At 38.6% G+C, this 22,457-nt stretch overlaps 1 protein-coding gene and 2 long non-coding RNA genes across 8 annotated transcripts in view; all 3 read left to right on the forward strand.

The window, feature by feature from the left end:
- Positions 1–5,545, forward strand: part of LOC135263316 (HMG box transcription factor BBX) — a 40,485-nt gene extending 34,940 nt beyond the window's left edge. For all 6 annotated transcript variants that reach the window (XM_064351200.1, XM_064351196.1, XM_064351199.1 and 3 more), the window contains exon 18: positions 479–5,545. In XM_064351200.1, coding sequence (XP_064207270.1) covers positions 479–566 — 88 coding nt within the window. In that variant the 3' untranslated portion in view covers positions 567–5,545. The remainder of the gene's footprint in view (positions 1–478) is intronic.
- A 3,675-nt stretch (positions 5,546–9,220) lies between these two features.
- Positions 9,221–11,164, forward strand: LOC135263318 (uncharacterized). Its single transcript, XR_010332441.1, has 2 exons — positions 9,221–10,382; positions 10,562–11,164. It is a non-coding gene; the product is annotated as an uncharacterized LOC135263318 (long non-coding RNA).
- Positions 11,165–12,885: 1,721 nt separating this feature from the next.
- Positions 12,886–19,883, forward strand: LOC135263317 (uncharacterized). Its single transcript, XR_010332440.1, has 5 exons — positions 12,886–13,505; positions 14,343–14,666; positions 16,080–16,346; positions 16,888–16,977; positions 18,943–19,883. It is a non-coding gene; the product is annotated as an uncharacterized LOC135263317 (long non-coding RNA).
- The last annotated feature ends 2,574 nt before the right edge of the window (positions 19,884–22,457 follow it).

The raw sequence follows: 22,457 nt of genomic DNA on the forward strand, positions 1-22,457 counted from the left end.
ATGATTATAAGAGATATGATAAAGAGCTAGAAAATCGAGATGATAGTACCAGTTCAACACAACAGTGCTAGATGAAGATACACGTGTAATTAAAGTGCTAGAAGATCAAGATACAAGGATACAAGACAGTAATCTGTTAGTGGGAGTAACCCTGCGGGTAGTAGTGTTGGAGTTAGTCAAGGTACAGGCTGAAGAGATGCGTTTTCAGACCGCGGTGGAAAATGGGCAGTGGCCGACTGGTCCATAGAGGAATGGGGAGTTTGTTCCACCGCTGGGGTGTGAGGGTGGAGAAGCTCTGTAGTCGGGACACATAGGAACCATTAACCTGGGTGGGAGCAAGTGCAAGTCGCCTCGCAGCAGCCAAATGGAGTTGTCAAGCTGGCATGAAGTGCTGGAAAGCTTCCGTCTTTGATAAGCGGTGAGGCCTTCGGCACTGCCCACTTCCTGTTTTTCTAATGGTCTTTCTCTGTGGTTTCAGAGGCCAACGCACAGTCACCATAGCAGCGGATACACAGTCGACAGAAATGGCCCAGGCCCCTGTGCTCATCTCCTGCGCGGATCAGTGAAGGCTCCCCGCTCTCCTCCTCCCCCGCACCCCCCCCCCCTTCCCCAGACAACACAGTCACGCCATGCTTCTCTGCCCTAACCTCCTAACCTTTCCCTGGGGAAAGGAAGGCAGCGACGGAGAGCGCTCGGTGTGAACTGGGCTCGGCTGTGGACTCGAGGAGCAGGGCCTGCCGAACGCTTGTGCCCAGTGGGGGGGGAGGGTGCCTCCCCCTCACCCACCTTGATTCTACAGCTCCCGGCAAAGCTGACCCCCAGCCCCCGGCGGAGCCGAGCCGGTACCAGAGCGTGGTTTTTCCATCGGGCGGCTGCGACGGGTTAGCGGACACCGCTACACACCAGACGGCTGCCGTCTTTAAAGGTCAAGTTTTGCAAACAAAAAGTGCATTTAAACACACACACACACACACACACACACACACACATACACACACACACAAAAGCTTTCTCACAGTCTTCACCCATGTGGTTTTGATGTGCAGGGTTTAGTTTATTCGCATCTTTTTTCGTGCTAGTACTCAGTACTTCCTGTTTGTGGAAGCGTGTGAAACCTAGCGGTTAACACATTGAGAGCTTCAGCAAACACTGAACATACTTCCTGCCCAAGGGCTTCATTTATTACACTAGCTGAAGATTAGAGTCTCACATGCCTGTTCCCCGGCTTTGCACAGCTCGAGAGGACCTGTGTTTCCTCTTGAGTCATACTTCATGATGCACTCCACCCATGTTGCAGCTGTAATTCCAGCCTCGTTACACTGATAATATTGCGTAACCTCTGTGGTTCTGACTGAGTTCACATCAAACCCATTTTTTGGCTGGACCGCAATAGCGGTGCCAGCCCTTTGAACGCGAATCTCTGAGTGACTGAGTGATGAAGTTACACCATTGGTCAGCCGAGTGATGAAGTTACACCATTGGTCAGCCGAGTTATGAAGTTACACCATTCGTCGGCCGGTCCAGCCATATACTAGGTTTTCACCTGGTCTTGTTTGGAAATCTCGGAACGCATGCCATTGCTGGGTATTTCTACGGTAGAGGCAAGGGGGGTTTGCTTGGGGGGAGGCTCAAACTGTCAGAAAAAGCAGATCAAGGCCCGTCTGTAATTTGTGACAGGCAGCCGAGTAGATCAGGGTTCTAGCGCAAGACTCGGTTTTACTGTATGAAGGGAGTGGGTCTTCAGGCAGCCGGTCAGTGTGCTGCTCGACATTCTGACCTGATGGGAATTTTTTTTTTTGCGCAACTGAAGCTACAAACTCTTATTACCCAGCACCCACTCTGTCTGACATCAACAATGTCTGACATCAGCTGAGATTAACTCATGGGTAGACTCACTCACTGGTACATTTTTTTTTCTCTTTTCCATTAGCATATTTTTTCCTCTCACTCGCTCTTTCTCTCTCTCTCAAACACACACACACACACACACACACACACACACACTGGAAGTACTTGAATGAAAAGAGATGCATTTTATGTCAATGCTTGACCTTTCAGCAGTCTGTGTAGCATCTGAATAGCTAATCCAAATGTGTGCTACTAGTTTCCTAAGATAGATTAATAACACAGACACTGCACTAATTTTTAGCTACAGTAGAAGAGGCGTAGTTTTGTTTTTAATTATTCCGTTTTATTCATTAAGGTTTGTATTGAGAGTCCTCCTTCACTGGTTGTTTTTTTTTTTCTAGTCTTGGATTTTCTGTCCATGTCTCTGTCCTCTCCTTTAAATCATGTCACTGAAAATGAACTGTCCCGTCAAACTGAAGTTTGACTTTTCTTCACTGTACACTTCATTTTTAAATTTTTTTGTTTTATTTGCACATTCTCTTTTAAGTGAAATGGCCAGGCTTTCATTCCACGAAAATCTGCGGGGTAAACTTGAAAGAGGCCCAGCCTGTACGGTGCCTGTGTACAGCACGGCGGGCTAATATTTCCTGTTTCTGAAAGCTTCCACGGCGGGCTAATATTTCCTGTTTCTGAAAGCTTCCACGGCAGGTAAGATGGTGGGCTTCTCTCTTGATTGGCAGCAGGTCATTCTCTCAGCCTGTCAGCTGACCACCTGCTCATTCGTTCAGCTGCCTTAGTTTGGGCAGTCGAACCGCCAAACCCCGTCTTCACACTTGACGTGAATGACAGATCTTCCTATATCAGGGGTTTCGAATCCTGCCCGCAAATTGTGTAATCGTGTAGCTCGCAAACTATAAATTTAGGATTCATACAATGATTCCATTTGTGTATGACGACCTTTTGACCCTCTCCCTCAGGACTCCTTCTGTTAGAGCATACTAGTGCTTTTTGAAGCTGCAGTTGATAACCCGTACAATTAATTGTTTTTTTATCATCAATGTTGAAATCTTTTTTTTGCACAGTTGTCAAATTGTCGGCTGTTTTTCTTCTTTGTTTGGATCAGTTATTCACACATACTTCTCATCATCTGCCGCATCCTCTATGAAAACTGTTAAAGAAGTGGTAAAAAACTATTGTCTCTCAAATACATTGTATGTCTCACTGTTCTGTTAGTTTTTATCTGGTTGTTTTTTTTTCTCCTGTCTTTTTATTTTTATTTTTTATATATAGCTGTTCCAAACCTCAGATCTCTCTCCTGGGTCCCAGTTTACTGGATTTAAGACTGTTGTAAGAAAACAAAAAGCTTATATATATATATTAAAAAATCCATATATATATATATATATATATATATATATATATATATATATATAAATAAACACACACAGTATGAAATACATATATAGAAAATGTTTCTATGCTTACTTGTTAAGCAGATGAGCACTGAATTGTACTGCACTGCTTGTAGAACAGTAGCTCCTGTTTCTCTGCTTCTCTGAGAGTATATAATCTTATAGCAACTGCATTATCTGTGCATTGGGGCACAAGTACTTTGTAAAGAGCCGGCTCATAGTTTTCCATGGTGTTACCGTGTGGCCAGGATGTGTGGCATCCTTACAGTGACTCAAGGGCCCAGACCGCTGCACACACACGCATTTGTTTTGCGTGAAACTCTAAATGCCGGTTTTAGGTGTACTTTACAATTTAGACTGACATTGCTTTTGTAGTGCTCCTACTGTGACGGATGTCTTCGGTCAGTTTGAAAGTTTCCCAAAAATGTATTTGTGCTTAGAAGCTGGCGATTGAACTCAGAGCTTCAGCTTTTAAAGTTGCAAGTGAGATTTCAGATTTTTTCTGCTTGCTAATAAAATAATCCTAGATGCATTGAAATGATATCTTTTGTACAGATTTGAGGAAATAATTCTGGGATCAGTGTGACTTTTTGGAATGACTAAGCATTAAAGAACTTACATAAGACTTCCTTGTGTATACTTAAATCGGTGCTGTTGGTGCACCTTGTCCATATCTGGACATTCTAATGAGCTTTCAAAGTAATTTAGCGCCACTTAAAGATGACACTGTCCCAATTGTTTTCCTTCAATCAGTTATAATTAAAAAAGGAAACAAAAGTGTCTTCCCAAAAAAATCCTTTACTGGTTGAAGCACATGTACTTCCTTGAAAACCATTTTAAACAAGGCACTAGCCAGTGGGAAAGCATGTACGTAACTAAATGTGGTTTTGCAGACATTTGCCAAAGAAAAGGGAACAGTGTCTTTAAATCAAATACATGGTAAGAATAAGGCTAGATTAGCAGTTGCACTGGATTTTGTTGGTGCATATGATCTTCAGGTAACAGATGTTCTTTATCAGCACAATTAATGCTATATTTCTGATGGGGTTTCTCTGACTTAAAACAGTTTTGTGGACGTGGTGTACAGTGTTGGCACCTTTTAAATGCCTCTTTTAAAAGACAATATTTGCACCTTAGAACCCAAACCAAAATAATATCACGTTAATTTCTGTCCCCCTCCTCCTCCCCCCAACACACTTCCATTGCTTTCTTCTTTTATTATTTTATTTTTCTCAAAATTTCAGTCCCTTTCCATGTGGTAGGAAGGGGACTTAAAAAATAAACATTTATTTCATTGCTAATGTATGTAAATATGAATGAAGTATTTTAGGCTAATTTGAGCATTCTGGCATGAAATTGACAAAAACTATATCAACACATTTTAATCCCCTGCCCGTCTCATTGTCCACCTTTTCTATATTTAAGATGCCTATTTAAAAACTAGAGTTCCTATATGAATTAAATGACTATTATCAATGATAATACCCTTTTGTGCTAGTACTGTCTCTTGAATGTAATGGATTTTTGTACCTGTATTTTTCTATTTGCTATTCAATCTCAACTTTCTGTACTTGATGGATTTATACGGAGGAGTTTTTGACCGTTTACACACGTGAATAGTTTGTAACAACCCACAGTCATTACCGTGGAGAGCCACTGTTGTGAGAACTCTGTGAAGTTCTGTGAGGTGGCTTGGCCGGTCTGTGTCCGCTAGATGGATTTCACAGAGAGTTTAATTTCAGAGAGCAAGAGTATAACCACCCTGATTTGTATCATGAAATGCAGGAATCAAGGACCACCCTTATCTCCAGTAAAGGGTGAAACCAGGGACACTTGCAATTACAAAGAACAATTGCCAAACCCTCTGTAATTATAGCTTATTTATTTTATTCTTTTTTTATTGTTTGTTTATCCAGATAGTCTTAAAAAAACCTGAATATGCACCCAGAAAGATATACCTTATCTGCTCCATACAAGAATGTTGTGTTTGTGACTGCTTGCGCAGTTTAAAACGGTCTTGTTGAGGGCTTTCTCCAGATTGAAATATGTTTCCTCTTGAAAGTTTGTACCATGTGTGCTTGATCTAATTTATGTCGATAGTACTGTACCATGACATGTATGGACTTGATTGTTACAGCCCAGTTGTTAATGCAGCCTTGCCTTACTGGACACCCTGCTTAGAAAGGGATTCCTTAGCCATTGCCCTCAGCTCTTTTCACTGTCATTACACTGTCTGCTGGCGCAACTAGTACTCCCTCAACACCTATTAAAATACCTATATTAAACCCGCTGCTCTGCTGCGTCTCTTCCTTAAGTCCAGAAGCTTTGTCTTCCAGGTTTATTTCTGGATTTCCGTTGTTTTTTTGCATTGAACACGAGGGAGAGGAATGTAGATTCACGTTCAGTGCCCGAGTTAACTGTGAATCTACAGTCAAAACCTGACGGAGCCAAAGAGAAAGTTTTATGTATAAAAACAGAAGAAAAAAAAACATTTTAAATCAAGAATTTTTTTATTATTCATGTTTAAAGTAGACACCTTCATTGCACACCCCCCTCTTGTAATGTTGAAGGCAAGGGTTACAGCCTCCATAAAATTTAAATTAAACCATTTAAATTTCACATGCCTAGTGCGAATGATGAGCACTTAAGACTGACTGTAGAGTCAGGAAGTTGGGTTCAATCATCAATATGTTGGTTGGCTGGCCAAAGGCCGAAAAGACTATTTTTGTTTGAACTGATTGCCTTGGATGAATTGGTATAGAAAACAGTACTGGTTAGACTGTAGTAAAATGTACATGTGTACAAGCACAAGGCTCAGCGGTCATTCAGTATGTCGAGAGAACTTTTATTTTTCCCAAAGGAATTTCAGTTGTCATTATTTTAGGAACTCTTCTGAAGCATAAGATCGAGTGGATTATTAGGATGATTAAGAACAGCACTTGGTGTAGTAGTACTAAATAAAAGTTTGCATGAAATAATTTACTACTCTGTTGTCTCTGCAACATACAAATCTATGAACAGTATAAGCAATTACCAAGCATTGAAAATTAAGTATGATGGCTTTTAGTGAGTTTGTCAAGTTTTCCTGCCTGTGTTGCAGGCAACTTACTCTACAGGATGTTGCTTGCGGTTAAATTTGTCTATAAAGCGGAAGGCTCTCAAAACAACGCTAATGTGAGTGCTGATGAGCAACCATGAGTCCAACTGCAATGGCTTTACCTCTGAAGATTTCCATAGTTCTCACCGTTCTGTCCACAATTATTCGTAAGTTTCCATTTTTGTTCTTTATTCATTTTTTATAATATATTTATAACTTTTTTTATCCAGTACTTATTGTGACTGTATTGTTAACTGAACATTTCAATACACAATAAATCCCTGAAAAAAAAAAAAAAAAATCTGCTTGTCCTTGGCAAATATATTAGTGCACACATGCACAGGTCTGCTTTACGTTAGTAGAACCAGCCCATGCTTGAATGTGTTTACGAAGTTAAAATAAATATTACGTTTTCTGATACTTTTGCCATTATATTTCACACCACAGATGCAGCGGACATCATAGCAGCACGTGGAAGCTCAGTCTGTCTCCCCTGCGCCTCAGACCTGTACAGTACTAGCACAGTTACAGTTGCATGGAGAAAAAATGGACGCCCTGGGATTCTATGCCAATACCGTGTGCTAAACGGCACAGCTACAGATACAATATCAAAATCATGTGATGACCGTATCAATAGAACAACACAACCTCCAACACTCTGTATAAGTGGAGTAAAAACCAGAGATGCTGGTTATTATAACTGTTCAGTGTCTAGAGCCGTACCCCCACCAACGGTGCAGATCTTCTACAAGGTGGAACTTCATGTTGAAGGTACAATATCTATGCTATAGCACGTCCTTAAAGTGGTTTTGCATTATTTGTAATATAAATGTAAAGATTGTCAATATTATCAGTAGCAGCAAGGTGAAAGAAACACCGGTTACCATGCTAGTCCATGGAAAAGAACATGTATATTTTTAATAAGATGTGCCAAATTTAGTGTGGTGTCTAAAGAAAAGCAGCCACAGAGTTCACTAGCTACCTCTTTGTGAGCCAGCCTGGAGAGAGTGAATTTTAACTCATTGAAGATACAGCCAAGAGAGGCAAAAATCCAATACAGGCTGAGGCCAAACCATCATAGGTGGAAATGGATTCATAAGATGAAACATGGTACATGTTCAGACCTGTTTCAGCAAGAAAAAATGATGGTATTTTAAGCGCCTAGATATCCCATTGTCCAAAGGTCACACTTTCCTCTTTTGCATTATAAAAGCAGATTGATTGCCAGAATAAGTGGCCTGTTACCCTCCTCCTGTGTCCCCTCCAGGTCCACCGCGTATCATCATAGAATCCCAGACAAACAACACATCAGACTGCCTTTTGCTACTGTGTGAGCTGGATGGCCTGGACTCAGCACAGGTGAACATCACCTGGAGCAGAAATGGACAAAGCATATCTGAAACAACCAGTTCCCTACACGTGTGCGACTGGAGTGAGGGAGACACGTTCACCTGCAACACTAGCCAGTTCTCCAATTACACAGACCTCAGTGCCAGCATAACCATCACACAGACACACTCAGGAGTGGGTAGGTGATTGGGAATATTAATATTACACGAGCTCACACATACAATGATTTGCCTGCGAGAATAGGTAATTTACAATTCAACTGTTTGGAATTAAAGCTGTCGTGTATGATATGGCAAAGGGTTCAACCAGCATCCACTAGCATTTTAACTTAAGATGGCAGCAGATATCAGCCAGTGCTACAGAAAAAATACTTAAATTGTTTAAATGAGTGAATATGGGTAAACTGTAGGCAAGGGCCTTGTTTAGAACATATTTTACATTTAACACATCAGAAAACTACTACCTGGTTTAACATACCAGGCATGTGTGGGGTTGCTAGGCATAGCTGGGGAAATGGTGCTATGTGCCGTGGCCAGAAATATGCACGCGTCTGCAGTCAGTGTCTGGAGCATGTGCCTAATCTGAGATGAAGAAGCTAAAACAATTTTAAGAGAAATGTAAACAGGTATATTTGCCTTGCTTGAAAGGGCTATGCTATATGAACGCACCAGTTGTTTGTACTATATGATTCACATATTTCAGGCATGTCCTACTGCACACTTGATTGCAAGTTATGTCAGGGACAATAAAAAAGGCACATACACATATTTTACCGAATATTTCCAATGTCTCGTAATGTAAATAATGCTGTCAATGTCCAATCAAACATGAAAGACTGATTTTCAATGGGTTGATGGACATTGGGGGCATGTATTCAAACTTTGCAACTTTGTCTTCCCTCCAAATGGTGAATGGAATGTGTGCATAATTTGGATATCATTCTACTTCAATCGATTGCATCACAGTCACTTTATGGACCATGCAGATAAAAAAAGTTTACATTTAGAATGAAGTTGATATGTTTTAGGAAGACAGTTCACACAGGAAGCCCAATGCTAATGCTTACCAATCACCAGTCCAACTGCTCACTTCTGTAACCATATTTTCAGCACTTCCCTGCAACCCATAGCCTCAAACAGGCAGGGAGCTGATAGTCTGATTGATTGACTAGCATTCATTTACATTACATTACAGACATTTAGCAGTCGCTCTTATCCAGAACGACTTACACAACTTTATTCATAGCGTTTACATTGTATCCAATTATACAGCTGAACTTATACTGAAGCAATGCAGCTTAAGTACAACGGCAGAGTCCTACCGGGGAATCAAACCTGCGACCTTTAGGTTGCAAGACCGACTCCTTCCCCATTATACTATACTGCCATTCCTCACTGTCTGACACCCACAGGTAACAACTCTTACCCTGCTCCTCTGGTTTTGATCTCCGTGGGCACGTTGGCGGGGACCCTGACCCTCATCTGTGCACTCTTCTGTTTATTTAAATGTAAGAACTTGCCGTCTTAACTCCCAGAAATGGTCTACCACCCTGACGCAAAAGCGGAAAATATGAATCCTTGTATAACAGAAAGTTTGTATTATTGTACATACTGTACATGTCAGTATTACTCTTGTTGATTTAAAACAATGTTAATAGTGTAGTAGCTCTCTGGAAAGTGGTATGGGAAAAAATGCATGAGGTTCATTTAAAAAGGACACAGTGCCCTTTCACTGTAACCAGCTGGATTTCAGTACGTGTTATAGTGCTGTTCAGACAAAGAATTACTAATAATGATAGGAAACACAACACAGCAGCAAAGAAAGAAATGAAGAGCTGTTAATACATACAGTAAAATAGAAAGAGTAAATAATAAAAACGAAATCAAATTTTAAAATATCCACAATAAAAACTACAATTCCCTTTAACAGGATATGTTATGTAAAAGGTGTACACAGCCCACCTCTGGCTTTAACCACTCCCTTTCCTGTCTGCACCCACTCCAGCCTTTGATATTGCACTGTCTGAACCTCTACACCGTCTGGGGCTGAGAATTTTAGGCTAATGGAAAATACTGGGGGCTTGAACAAATGACGTGAAACCTTGATAAGCATAGAAACCTGACTCCTGTGAAGCAGTGGGACCAGTCCAAAATAGCCATCCTAATATTTATTGCTTATTATTTATAGTACATCAACATGTGATTTGCTATTGGCTTGATGGTGAATTGTTGTTATATTTAAATTACAATGTCCAGTGTGGGCTCCCGCTCATTTAATTTCATTCATGTGCATGTAATTTCCTTTTGCTTAGTTGGGGGGAAGGCAGGAAATATCAACTATCATGCAGCCATTAGGTCTGGACTGGACTGCATTCACAGCTTCTCAGCTGGTTCTGTACTGCCTAAAGCCCACTGTCTCTGCCCACACAGTCATCAGTTCCCCATCTGAACTTCTGCTTTTTTTGTATTGCCTCTTAAATACCAGGACCTCTCAGTATAGAAACCTTATGGTGTCTCGTGAAATTAATAGGATTTGAAAACAACTCTGCAGCATGTCATCCTGTAACACCAACACATAGGTGATGACTGAATGACCACAGACCACTCATGAAGCTAATAAATGGCAAGGTTCATGAGAGAAGCATAGTGCGATAACACCTTTTGAATTTAACATTTGTGTGCAGCTTTTCTCTGGGTGCAAACATTTACACATCAGATATTATCAAGGAAATACGTCACCTCCCACAGAAACTTTTAATCAGGCATCCAAACGGCATCCTAAATATAGATTAGAATGAGGGAGAAAAATAGTCTTGTTATCGCTTTTAATCATGGGATGTGGCAATATTAAATAGAAAGCATTAGCATGTGTACAGACAGGACCAGCTAACAAATAGTATGGGAGAACAGAATAAAAATGGCCGACAGCACACTCCTGCACCAGTTGAGCAGAGGTAGAGATTACAGTAAATGAGGCCAGATCAACTGGGTGATGTGTAGACTGCCAGATGAGGACAGATATTTTTTGGAATGTGGCCAGACACCAGGGAATCGCTTTGATTTAGCTAAGTTCTATAGTATTTTTAATGACTACAGGGAGTCAGGGCCTCTGATACTGGACTAACAGCAGAAACCTTTCCTCTACCTGCTTTTTTGGAGGTTTGTGCTCAGTTTCTACATACAGGATGTGAAATTGAAATTGTTTGACTGATCTGTGATTTTCCTTCCTTTACAGGTATCCAAAATGCAAAAGCCTCGAGAGAAAACCCAGTGGATACTGGCTTGTTTACTGAATGCACTTATAAAATGAGTCGAACATCAGAAAGTCCTTTGCTGTGAGCTTAAACAGCCCTCTTTCTTTCATTTCTTTTGGCACATAACATAGCATAGCATAGCATAGCATAGCATAGCATAACATAACATAACATAACATAACATAACATAACATAACATAAGAACAACATAATATAACATAACATAACACAACATAACATAACATAACATAACATAAGAACAACATAATATAACATAACATAACACAACATAACATAATACAACATAACATATAATACACATTAACATAACATAACATAACATAACATAATAAACAAAATAACATAAATAACAAACATAACATAACATAACAAACATAACATAATACAACATAACATAACACATACATAAACAACATACAACATAACATAACTAACAACATAATATAACATAACATAACATAACATAACATAACATAACATAACATAAGAACAACATAATATAACATAACATAACACAACATAACATAATACAACATACCATAACACAAAATAGCATAACATAACATAACATAACATAGCATAACACAACATAACATAACATAACATAACATAACATAACATAACATAACATAACATAAGAACAACATAATATAACATAACATAACATAAGAACAACATAATATAACATAACATAACATAACATAGCATAACACAACATAACATAACATAAGAACAACATAATACAACATAACATAACATAATATAACATAACATAACATAATAAAACATAACATAACATAATATAACATAACATAAGAACAACACAACACAACACAACACACATAAGAACAACATAATATAACATAACATAACATAAGAACAACATAATATAACATAACATAACATAGCATAACACAACATAACATAACATAACATAAGAACAACATAATACAACATAACATAACATAATATGACATAACATAACATAGCATAACACAACATAACATAATACAACATAACATAACATAATATAACATAACATAAGAACAACATAATATAACATAAGAATAACATAACATAACATAACAGAAGAACAACATAACATAACATAACATAAAATAACATAACATAACATAACATAATGACGAGAACAGGCCATTCGGCCCAACAATGCTTGCTGTTTTTCTGACTAAATTGCTTCCTCCTAGAATACTGCGCTACTATGTTAAAATCGTATCTGTATAATTCTTTCATTACACCATTGTATGTAGGGATATTGCACCATTACTGCATTGTAATACTGTATGTGCAGAACCTTTACAAGTGGTGCAGTTGTGCTTGTCCTGTTCCTGTCACAGTAGGCAGCTGTGTTTTGTATTTCTTATTTCCATCATTCATTTTTCTTGCTTTATAAATAAGTTCTACCTGGAATGGACTTGAATAAAGATTTCCACTGACTCCATCCTGTTTTCTTCTGCAAATTAACTTGCATCAATGACTTTAGAATACCCTTCCTTATGTTGGCTCAGTACTACTATACACACATTAGTGGCAGATTTTCAGATGCATCAGTTGAGAAAAATGGCTTTATTTGATATTGTTATTGACATTGGTATCCCTTGGACCTATTCAATAAACAAAGTTCCTTTAATTGCAGATAAAGTGTTACTTCTGCTTTGCTTATCTTCAAAACCAAATGACTAATAAGTATGAAATCCTTACTGCATGTCCTGGAGGTTATTGACTCCTGATTCCTCGATGTCTCTGCTTGTATCTGTGATTTCCTTTCAATCAGCAACCAATTTAGGCCTTAGAAACTTAGCCAATCAGTGACTTAAATTAAGCACCTCAGTGCAGGAACACATAAGAAACCAGTAGACCCAGCAACCCTCCAGGATTTGCATTTGAGATCATTGCTCTATGTGATGATTTGTTGCTGTCATGAGTGTTGCACAACATAATGGTTTGCACTTCCTGTGAATAAGTAGTTCCTTTCTCAAGAATACAAGAACACGCAAAAACAAAACTTACAAGGAGTACCTACCATCCACCAAAAGCAAGCATATAAATTAAAAGGTAACAGTGTGTTTCAGTTATTTTGTAATGGATATTCATTAGCGTGGCAGAGTATGTTTTGAAACAACACACCAGAAGGGCTGCAGGAAGACCCTGGGCAGGGACTTTGGGCAGTCCTTTTAACACTACCATTGCAAAGGATGACAACATTTTGCTGCTCTCAAATACTTTTCAGTAACGTGCAAATCCGAATTCAAGTTCAAGTCGACTGTGGAGGAAGGAAGAATTGAAGTTTCTGCTACGCCGGTGCGAGCGTTTTGGTTTTGAGTGCACCGTTTGAACGCTTGTGGAGAGGAAGCTGAGTAAGAGTGTTTGTCCGTGAGTGGAGCATGCGTGTGATATAGAGACCTCTCAGTCTCTTGACAGCTGGTGCATGTAGACAGGATGGTGTCCCTTTACAATTTGTGCAATTTTTATCTCATTCTCGCACTTAGTATTACATGTACAGGTAAGATGTCGTTTTCTTTTTTGTTTTTGATGCTGTGGTTAAGAATTCTATGCATTTTACATAAACCATTGATATAAACTGAGTGTGTGTGTTGAAACAGCCGAGAATGGTGTTACAGGTGTTTAATCTTAAGAATATCAGAAACGTATTCACTTCATGCCTGTAAATCAGTTGTTTCCAGTAGCACTTTAAAAAAGTGGTGGTTGCAGTGGTTTTTTACTTTGATCACTGCAGTGGTATATTAAAGCAGTTTGCTGGTAGTTCAACTTAAAATGGCTTCAAGAAACAACAACAAAAGACACAAAAGTTTTAAGAATACTAAACTTCTTCATTCATAATTTGTGTTGGTACTGTAATTTGAACTACTTTGAGTAATTGTAGTTCTGCAAGCTACATTTCTATTTAGGCTAGCTGTAATTCAGCTAATTTCAGTGTGAGGTAATAGGTAGTTTGTACAACTATACTTTCAGAGCAGTTTCCCCAACACTGCTCAGAAATAGGTTTGTTGGGTTCAGAAATAATCATAGCTCACATCATTGAACTTTTACTGTGTATATTAGACCCACCTGGTAATGCAGTCTATTGTGCTACTGCGTCCTAGACCACACTGTGTCCGTATACTGCCTGTGTGTCGCATTGATGTCAGTTTTATTTCACACCACAAACTGTCACATTTGGCTTCATTACACATGATTGTGCATATAACACAGTAAGCCTTCCATCGTATCATATGTTGTTCCTTGTTGGGCTCTCATTGCATATCTTGTTATTGTGTAAAGATTATGTTACTACTGGATATTAAGTGCCTAGTGCTGTGCCGTTCATTTCACACCACAGATGCAGCGAACATCATAGCAGCACGTGGAAGCTCTGTCTGTCTCCCCTGCGCCTCAGACCTGTACAGTAATAGCACAGTTACAGTTACATGGAGAAAAAATGGACGCCCTGGGATTCTGTGCCAATACCGTGTGCTAAACGGCACAGCTGCAGATACAATATCAAAATCATGTGACGACCGTATCAATAGAACAACACAACCTCCAACGCTCTGTATAAGTGGAGTAAAAACCAGAGACGCTGGTCATTATAACTGTTCAGTGACTAGAGCCATACCCCCACCAACGGTGGATCGCTTCTACAAGGTGGAACTTCATGTTGAAGGTACAATATCTATGCTATAGCACAAGATATCTGGCTAAATTAAGAGTGGGGTCTCAGAACATTAAAAATGTTGTGTATTTTATATACCAGAATGCTTTCCTATCCAATACACACTGTGATCAAACCATCTTATGTGAAAATGGATTCATAAAACGAAAAATTCTGCATGTTTAGACCTGTTTTAGTATTAAGAATCTATGTGTATAATTCTGCATGTCTTTTTATGAAGTTCCCTCAGACTTCTTGCTGTACTGTTGAAATTTTAGTTGGCTCCGACTGACTGGTTTGACAATATTGAATCAATATTGACCAGAAAGTCCTTTCTGTCATGAATATAAGGAATTTCAATTCACAAAGGAATAATGTAACAGTTTTTTTATTTTTGTGCTGATACCATACATAAATTCTGGTCATGTATTTCTGCATTGAGAATTGAGTCAAGTGCAATTACCAGCCAGCTCACTCATATATTTACACGACTGAAAAAAAAACCCCACAATTCAATTATTTATAATGGACTGAATGCACGCTTAGATACTCAGTATGTTTGGAAGAGATATTTCTCTAACACCTATGGTGCTGCACTCAATGTATGCATGTGGTATAGTATAATAGAAAATATGATCTAAACATTTGATACACTACCATATAAACTAATACTTTTTAGGATTATGTTTCGAATTTCATATGGTAATACTTTCTAGTGAAGGTTACATTCATAATAATACCAAGTATTAATTAACCCTCCTGGTGCTAAAAATAAGAAACTTACTTACAAAAACGATGAAATGTTTTGCATTTGCTGAAAGTCTCCAAAGACAGGAATTGAAAATGATCAGCTAACATCAGCCAACTCATCAAGGTGTACCAACACAGATCTTTGGCAACTGCTACAGCCTTGTATATGTCTACTGTACTTCAAACAACATGTGCTCACCTCTGGACAGATTCAAATGTTCTCTCGCACCATAGGTGTGAGAAATATCTCTCTCAAACATACTGTGCCTCTAAACCTGTGAATATGTTAGTGTTAGGGCTGATCAATTTCATTTTCATTTCTTTTGAGGCAAATCTTTCAGCATCTTTCAGCAAATGCAAGATATAATCGAAAACATAATTTTTATTATTAATATATACATTATTCAACATTGATGGCTGCACAATATGGGAATATGAGCACCACAATGTCTTTGGTGTTTTTAGGTATTCTGAGATTGTGATTATTGCCAGAATCTTATCATGGGGCCAAATGTTTTCTAACATGCCTGTGACAATCGCAGACCAATTATGAATATTTTAATTATCTAGATATCCAAATGTTCAAAGGTAGCATTTTTTTGCATTATAAAAGCAGATTGATTGCCCAGTCATCAGAACAAGTAGGCTGATACCCTCCTCCTGTGCCCCCTCCAGGTCCACCGCGTGTCATCATACAATCCCAGACAAGCAACACATCAGACTGCCTTTGGCTACTGTGTGAGCTGGATGGCCTGGACTCAGCACAGGTGAACATCACCTGGAGCAGAAATGGACAAAGCATATCTGAAACAACCAGTTCCCTACACGTGTGCAACCATGACTGGAGTGAGGGAGACACGTTCACCTGCAACGCTAGCCAGTTTTCCAGTTACACAGACCTCAGTGCCAGCATAACCATCACACAGAATCACACAAGAGAGGGTAGGTGATTGGAAATATTAATATTACACATGAGTATTCGTCCATATACACAATACCAAATATCTAGTCTTCTGTGTTGCATACCTACCTCCTCTCATGTTTGCTATGCAGAGAAATCTAAAAACGATTGCGATGAGAGATAAAAATATATGACACCACACCTTTAGTAGCCTCTGATAAGAGAAGAAGGAGGTGTTAAAGTTGTGCAGGAAGTTGGTATGCCAGTGCCGATACCGCCTGATATTTTACATCAGCCACTTCTCATCATCGCCACCCTGCAGCTCACCTCTGTGTTGTCCCAGAACCTAGATCTTCTGCACAGTGTGGCATAATGGTTAGGGAACTCGGCTAGATTAACTGGGGTCTCAAATTCAATTCCCGAGTGGAGCGCTGCTGTTGTACCCTTGGTAAGGTTCTTCGTCTGCATTGATTCAGTACTGTAAGTATTCAGCTGTATGAGTGGAGTGTACATTGTTAATTGATTGATTAATGCTCTGTGCCTCATTGACACCCACTAATGACCTTTTTTGTTTTGTTCCAGATGTCTCCAAATACTCTCTGATTATAATCTGTGGGGGTGCATTGACTGGAACCCTGGTCCTCATCTGCCTGGTCATCTGTATTTATAAATGTGAGTTCCATTACATTCTCCATCCTACAACATCCTGGTTTATTTAATTCACTAGTTTTCTGATGTTGGCTCCTGAATTTGAACTTTCCTCCATTTTGTGTCTGTGTGGCTTTGCGTCACTAGTCAAAACAACAAAGCTTCTGCAATCCATCCGTCAAGTGACTATGTAAAGACGAGGAAGAGAAACCTGTGACCAAACTCTCTATCCCTCAACAACTCTGCCTCTGTTCTTTTTTAAAAAACAAAAAAAACAAAAAAAAACATTAACCAGATAAACCAGTTGGCAACAGGTAGTAATAACTTGTACTCAACATATGGCAACAGATATTGTCAGTCTTAGTCATTTTGGTACCAGTTTGGTTACTGTTTATACTGACTGTTAACAGCAGCAGTGGTTCTTCCAGATTGGGGTGAGGACTCTGGTCAACGCCAGTCAAAATAGCCTTTTACTTTTTAATTGTTTCCTTGTAGAAGAACTCCCAACTGAATTAGTTTTTTAAAAATCTTTTTTTTGTTGTTTTTTTTGTTTTTAGTGAAATGAACTTGACCAAAGTAAAAAAGGTGTACACAATAATAGATAAGTGTTCATATAAAGTAAGTTCTATTCTGTTATATTTAAATTGATAAAAGACTAACATTTTGAAGAAAGCTATAAGGTCAGTGTGCTCTCTACACCATGACATTCGGGGAGGTTGTGTCTGGCTTCCCAGTAAGCCCTCAAACAATCTTGCTGTGGACTTACTGTTGGTTTAATTGCAAATAAACATCCATTTATACAAGCACACTTGCTTTAGATTACCCCATCTGATTAATTATTTTAATATAATGACAAACATGCAACTATGTCTGTTTAGCCTAAACAAAACAAACAAAAAAATTGTACCACTATCTTTCACTGCTCCTTTACAGATGAACAGGAAAATGCCTTATCTGAATGGTCATAGTAGCCATAACATAGCTGTGTTTTTACAATTATTAATAACTTAATTCATGAGAACACACATATTATTTATTGTTGTTTTATTGCCATTATAGCATAGTTATAACATGTTTTTTTTAAAAACAGACTGCAGACTGCAGACTGCAAGCTTTTCAGGAGAAGCGCGTACTATTGTGTGCCCAACAAAACTGAGAGAAGATGCTGCAGGGATGAGATAGGCTAACAATTACAACTAGCCACCAGTGGGTAGCCAAAATGAGAATAAAGAAATTCAAAATGGTCGATTCTGCATGCGTGCAGGTCGAGTCTCACTGAGCAGAAATCAGTTGTCAACAGCTATCATCATCATCAGGTGATTCAATGATAGACTTAGTTTTAAATTGTAACTTATTTTCAATATACGTTTTCGTCCTGCAGAACTTCCATCGTGTGAATCATATTGAGAGTGCATGTGAAGTTCAGTTTCTCTTTCCATCAATTTTTCGAGTTGACTCATAATATGTGCAATGCTGCCCCATATCCACTAGAGGCCAGTAAAGGCCTATTAGAAGCTTCCAGTTTTGGGGTCTTGCTCGAACAAGTTTTGTGGTGAAAGATTGAACATTACACCTGGAAACTCTTGGCAAATATATCAACAGCCTTTGTATTACTGTCTTCATGCAGATGCAGGAGAGATGTAACAGAAAATAAGTGGTCATGTTCTGGGTGGTGTGCTGTGAAACTGGGCTGTGAATGTGTCTCTCACCATTCCTTCCCAGCAGAAAATATGCTTCATTCTTTAAAGTATCCATTTTATTCAAAGGCCTCAAAGATATAATTAATAGAAACCCGCTGGTTTCCTCAGAGGGTACAGTTGTCTCAGACATTTGAAAATGATCTACCTGTCACAGCCTAGACACTGACTTGCCTATCTGTAATACAAGAGGCTCAATTAAAGATAAAATATATTACATTGTTTAAAATGTGATCTTGTGTGCTCTTGTACTGTGAGGTTTGTAGTAAGACACATTTTTTTAATTTTACAGGTAAGAAAGCTCATTCAAATGATGCATCCATAGTGTACACCAACAAGGTCTATGAGAATTTCAGTTTCAGCACCACAGGCCAACAGACGCAGAGGAATGTCTCAACACAGCAGGAGCAATGTGTTTATGAGAACTAACAACAAATCTGTGCACTCCCTGTATAACAGCTTCCGTATGCTCCTCGGAGTGAATTTCACTTATACAGTAAATTATGATGCAGAGAGCTGGCCTTTCAGCCAATCTACGCTCACCATTTGCCTACAGCTGGTGATTATCTAGCAATGTGCCAAGCCTGGACCCAGAGGATCTCTGCCTCTACTAGATGACCTGGAAAGCTATTTACTCCATGTGACGAACAAACAAAACCAAAAAAAAAATCCTGATATCCTTGCAGAACTTACCTTTTACACCAATGCCCCATGTTCAGAACCCAGTCTGAGCCTTAATAACTGTTGATAACTTTTTATGAATTTAAAAACTTCAGTCACCTTTCTCCTTTCACTAAGCCTGAAAAGATCCTCTATTGTAACACTCATCTTTTGTAACATTAACATTCACACCAGGAACACATTTAGTTACCCTTCTCTTTCCTGAAACTTGTATATCTTCCTTATAGCATGGTCACAGAATTACTGTACACACAGTAATTCTAAAGTGTGTTGTGAACATACAGTAGTAACATGCATTGCATCTCTGTGCATCTTCTATTTTGTTTGGTGTGTTTTACATGTTGCAATTGTGTATGTGAAATGATCCATTTCACTTGTGTGAAACAGGTTTTAATTTTTTTTTTAATGACCACATAGAATGAGGACCTTTTGCAATGTGAGCAATGCAATTATTTAGATTAGACTTAATATATGCCATACACTTTGCTGTTATGGTTATATGATTGTTTATTTAAATAGAATATTTTAATAAAGGACTTCAAAAAAATTTCATTTGAATAATCTTCTGATGATTTTTCTGTTATTTCCAGGGAAACCCTGAAAAGTTGTGTGTCTACATCAAAAGTCACCTTTTCCAAAAATATTTTTATAACTTGCCTCATAAAAAATTAAATTACATTACAGGAATTTAGCAGACACTCTTATCCAGAGCAACTTTTTACATAGCATTTACATTGAATCCAATTATAGTACAGCTGGATATACACTGCAAGTACCTTGCTCAAGGGTACAATGCTGTCCTACCAGGGAATCGAACCTGTGATCTTTAGGTTACAAGACCAATTCCTTGCCCATTATACTACTCTGCCACCCCACTACCTGCACTTGAATCAATTGAACCCCCTTGACTAATCAAATACTTTTGAATAAAAGCTGAGTATCTGCAATTTAACCACACATAATTTTTAGATTACAAATCTAGAATTATGGAGTACCAAGCCAAATCAAAAAATTTATATGTATTTGTACTAAATATTATGAAGGGCACTGCAGTCAACATTCGTCCTTAATTTTGACTTGGCAAATGATGCAAGTGTTGTAGCTATCCTTTAATTGCCAACAAATTACCTGTAGTGCTGTATTCACATCATAATCTTAAATAATCAAACCCCTGATGTTGAAAGGATAGCCTCGGAGCTGGAGCGTTCCCTGGACATTTCTACTTCAAAATGACAGCGCACCAGCATTCTCAACCGGACTACAAAACTTGCAGTTCATCAGGAGCTCTGTGCAGCACTGCCGTTCATACGTCTACAGGAAAGAGGTGTCAAATCCCATCATGCTAGCAAAGACAAATTTCATGAATCCAGCAATGATTTTTTAAATGTACAATTTAAAACAAATATCATGTATGGTAACAGAGCAGGGTTAAGGTTAGGGTTAGGTTTAGGTTAGGGTTAGGGTTAGGGTTGGTTAATATGTGCACACCTTAAATGTACATTTTAAAATCAACACTCCTTTTCAGCCCCTGAAAAGTCAGTAGTAATATACTGAATGATTTGCTATGAAATTCGAGCCTTTCAGAGAGAGATACACTATTCATTAAATCATAAATCGTATTTATGATTATTAGGGATTATTATATTGTACAGAATTCAAATTAAATAGACAATGAAAATGCATTTTTTGATTGTTTGAATTAAATCATACATAAATATTTAGTCAAATGCAGACTATAGCATGTACACTACATGAAAAGTACACTATTAAAGTACAATATTAAAATTTAGAAAAGCTACGTTTCCTGTTATAGTACATTCCTTGGCTGCAGCATTACAATGGCTAACCTTAGGGTGATTCACAGGCCTTTTTGCAATGAAATTTCCATTGAAGTTTCCTTAACGACAGTTCGATTTTGCTTGGCAAAACAGACTCTGACTCTTTTACATCCTACAGAAGATCTACGCAGATTTACATTTACATGAACAACTGCAACAATGTTGGTATTTGCCTTGCTGTGTGCTGTTGAGGGTGTGCAGTATTGTAATGCAAATCAAATGTCTGTAAATCAAACAACAAAGTAACATAAAGTCAAATGTAACTGTCCTTGCAGGTTCTCTTTGTATGAATGAAGCAGGTGAATATGGAAGACCAACAACACCACACTATTGCTTCTAACAGGCAGTGAGGAGATGGGGAATTTGAAGTTCTTGTATTTCTTCATTGTGCTTGTTGCCTTCATTATAACTCTTTATGTGAACGTGTTTCTCATTGTTTTCATTTGTCTGATCAGGATCCTTCACAAGCCCATATTTATCCTTCTTTGCAACCTGTTCATCAATGGCTTGTATAGAAGTTTGGCCATCTACCCCCAGGTACTTTTTTCAGCAAGTGCACTTTGTCAAGCGCTCTTGGTGTCAGCTTCAGATATTTTGTATACAATCTTTTGCAGCTATTGAATGTGGCATATTGGCAGTGATGGCATTTGACAGATATGTCTCAATCTGCATGCCACTCAGGTACCAGAGTATAATGACTACCAACAATTTGTCCAAGCACCTTGTTCTCATCTGGCTTCTCCCTATTTTACTGGTTGGAGGGCTTGTTGGACTAACATCCCAATTCCCACTGTGCAGTCGTATTATAAAGAAACCGTACTGTGATAACTGGTCTGTTGTTAAGGTCTCTTGCGTCAAATCTACCAGGGAAAATCTGTATTGTTTTATTTTAGTTTGTTTTCCTGGCACCCATGTGGTTCTGATTCTATTGTCCTACCAAACAATGTGTGTTTGTTACTGAATGTTTGCATGAGGGCTTCAAGGAAGCCAGAGGGAAAGCCCTGAACACATGCTTGCCACACGTTGTGTCATTTCTGACCTACTGCGTCAACATTCTCTTTGAGGTTATCACCCAGCGACTAGATGCACAGGCACAGTCCCCTTAAAGGATGTCTCTGTCTTTACAACTCCTGATTATCCCCACACTGCTAAATCCACTTGTATGTGGAATTTGACTAAATGAGATGTGAATCACTATAATGAGAGTCTTTCAGAAACAAAGAGTTGCCTGTAGATTATAAGCAACATGGTTTTGCTAATTTTCTGTGAGTTCTTTTATGTTGCAAAG

This window comes from Anguilla rostrata, chromosome 9 (assembly GCF_018555375.3).
Source record: "Anguilla rostrata isolate EN2019 chromosome 9, ASM1855537v3, whole genome shotgun sequence".
NCBI lineage: Eukaryota > Metazoa > Chordata > Actinopteri > Anguilliformes > Anguillidae > Anguilla > Anguilla rostrata.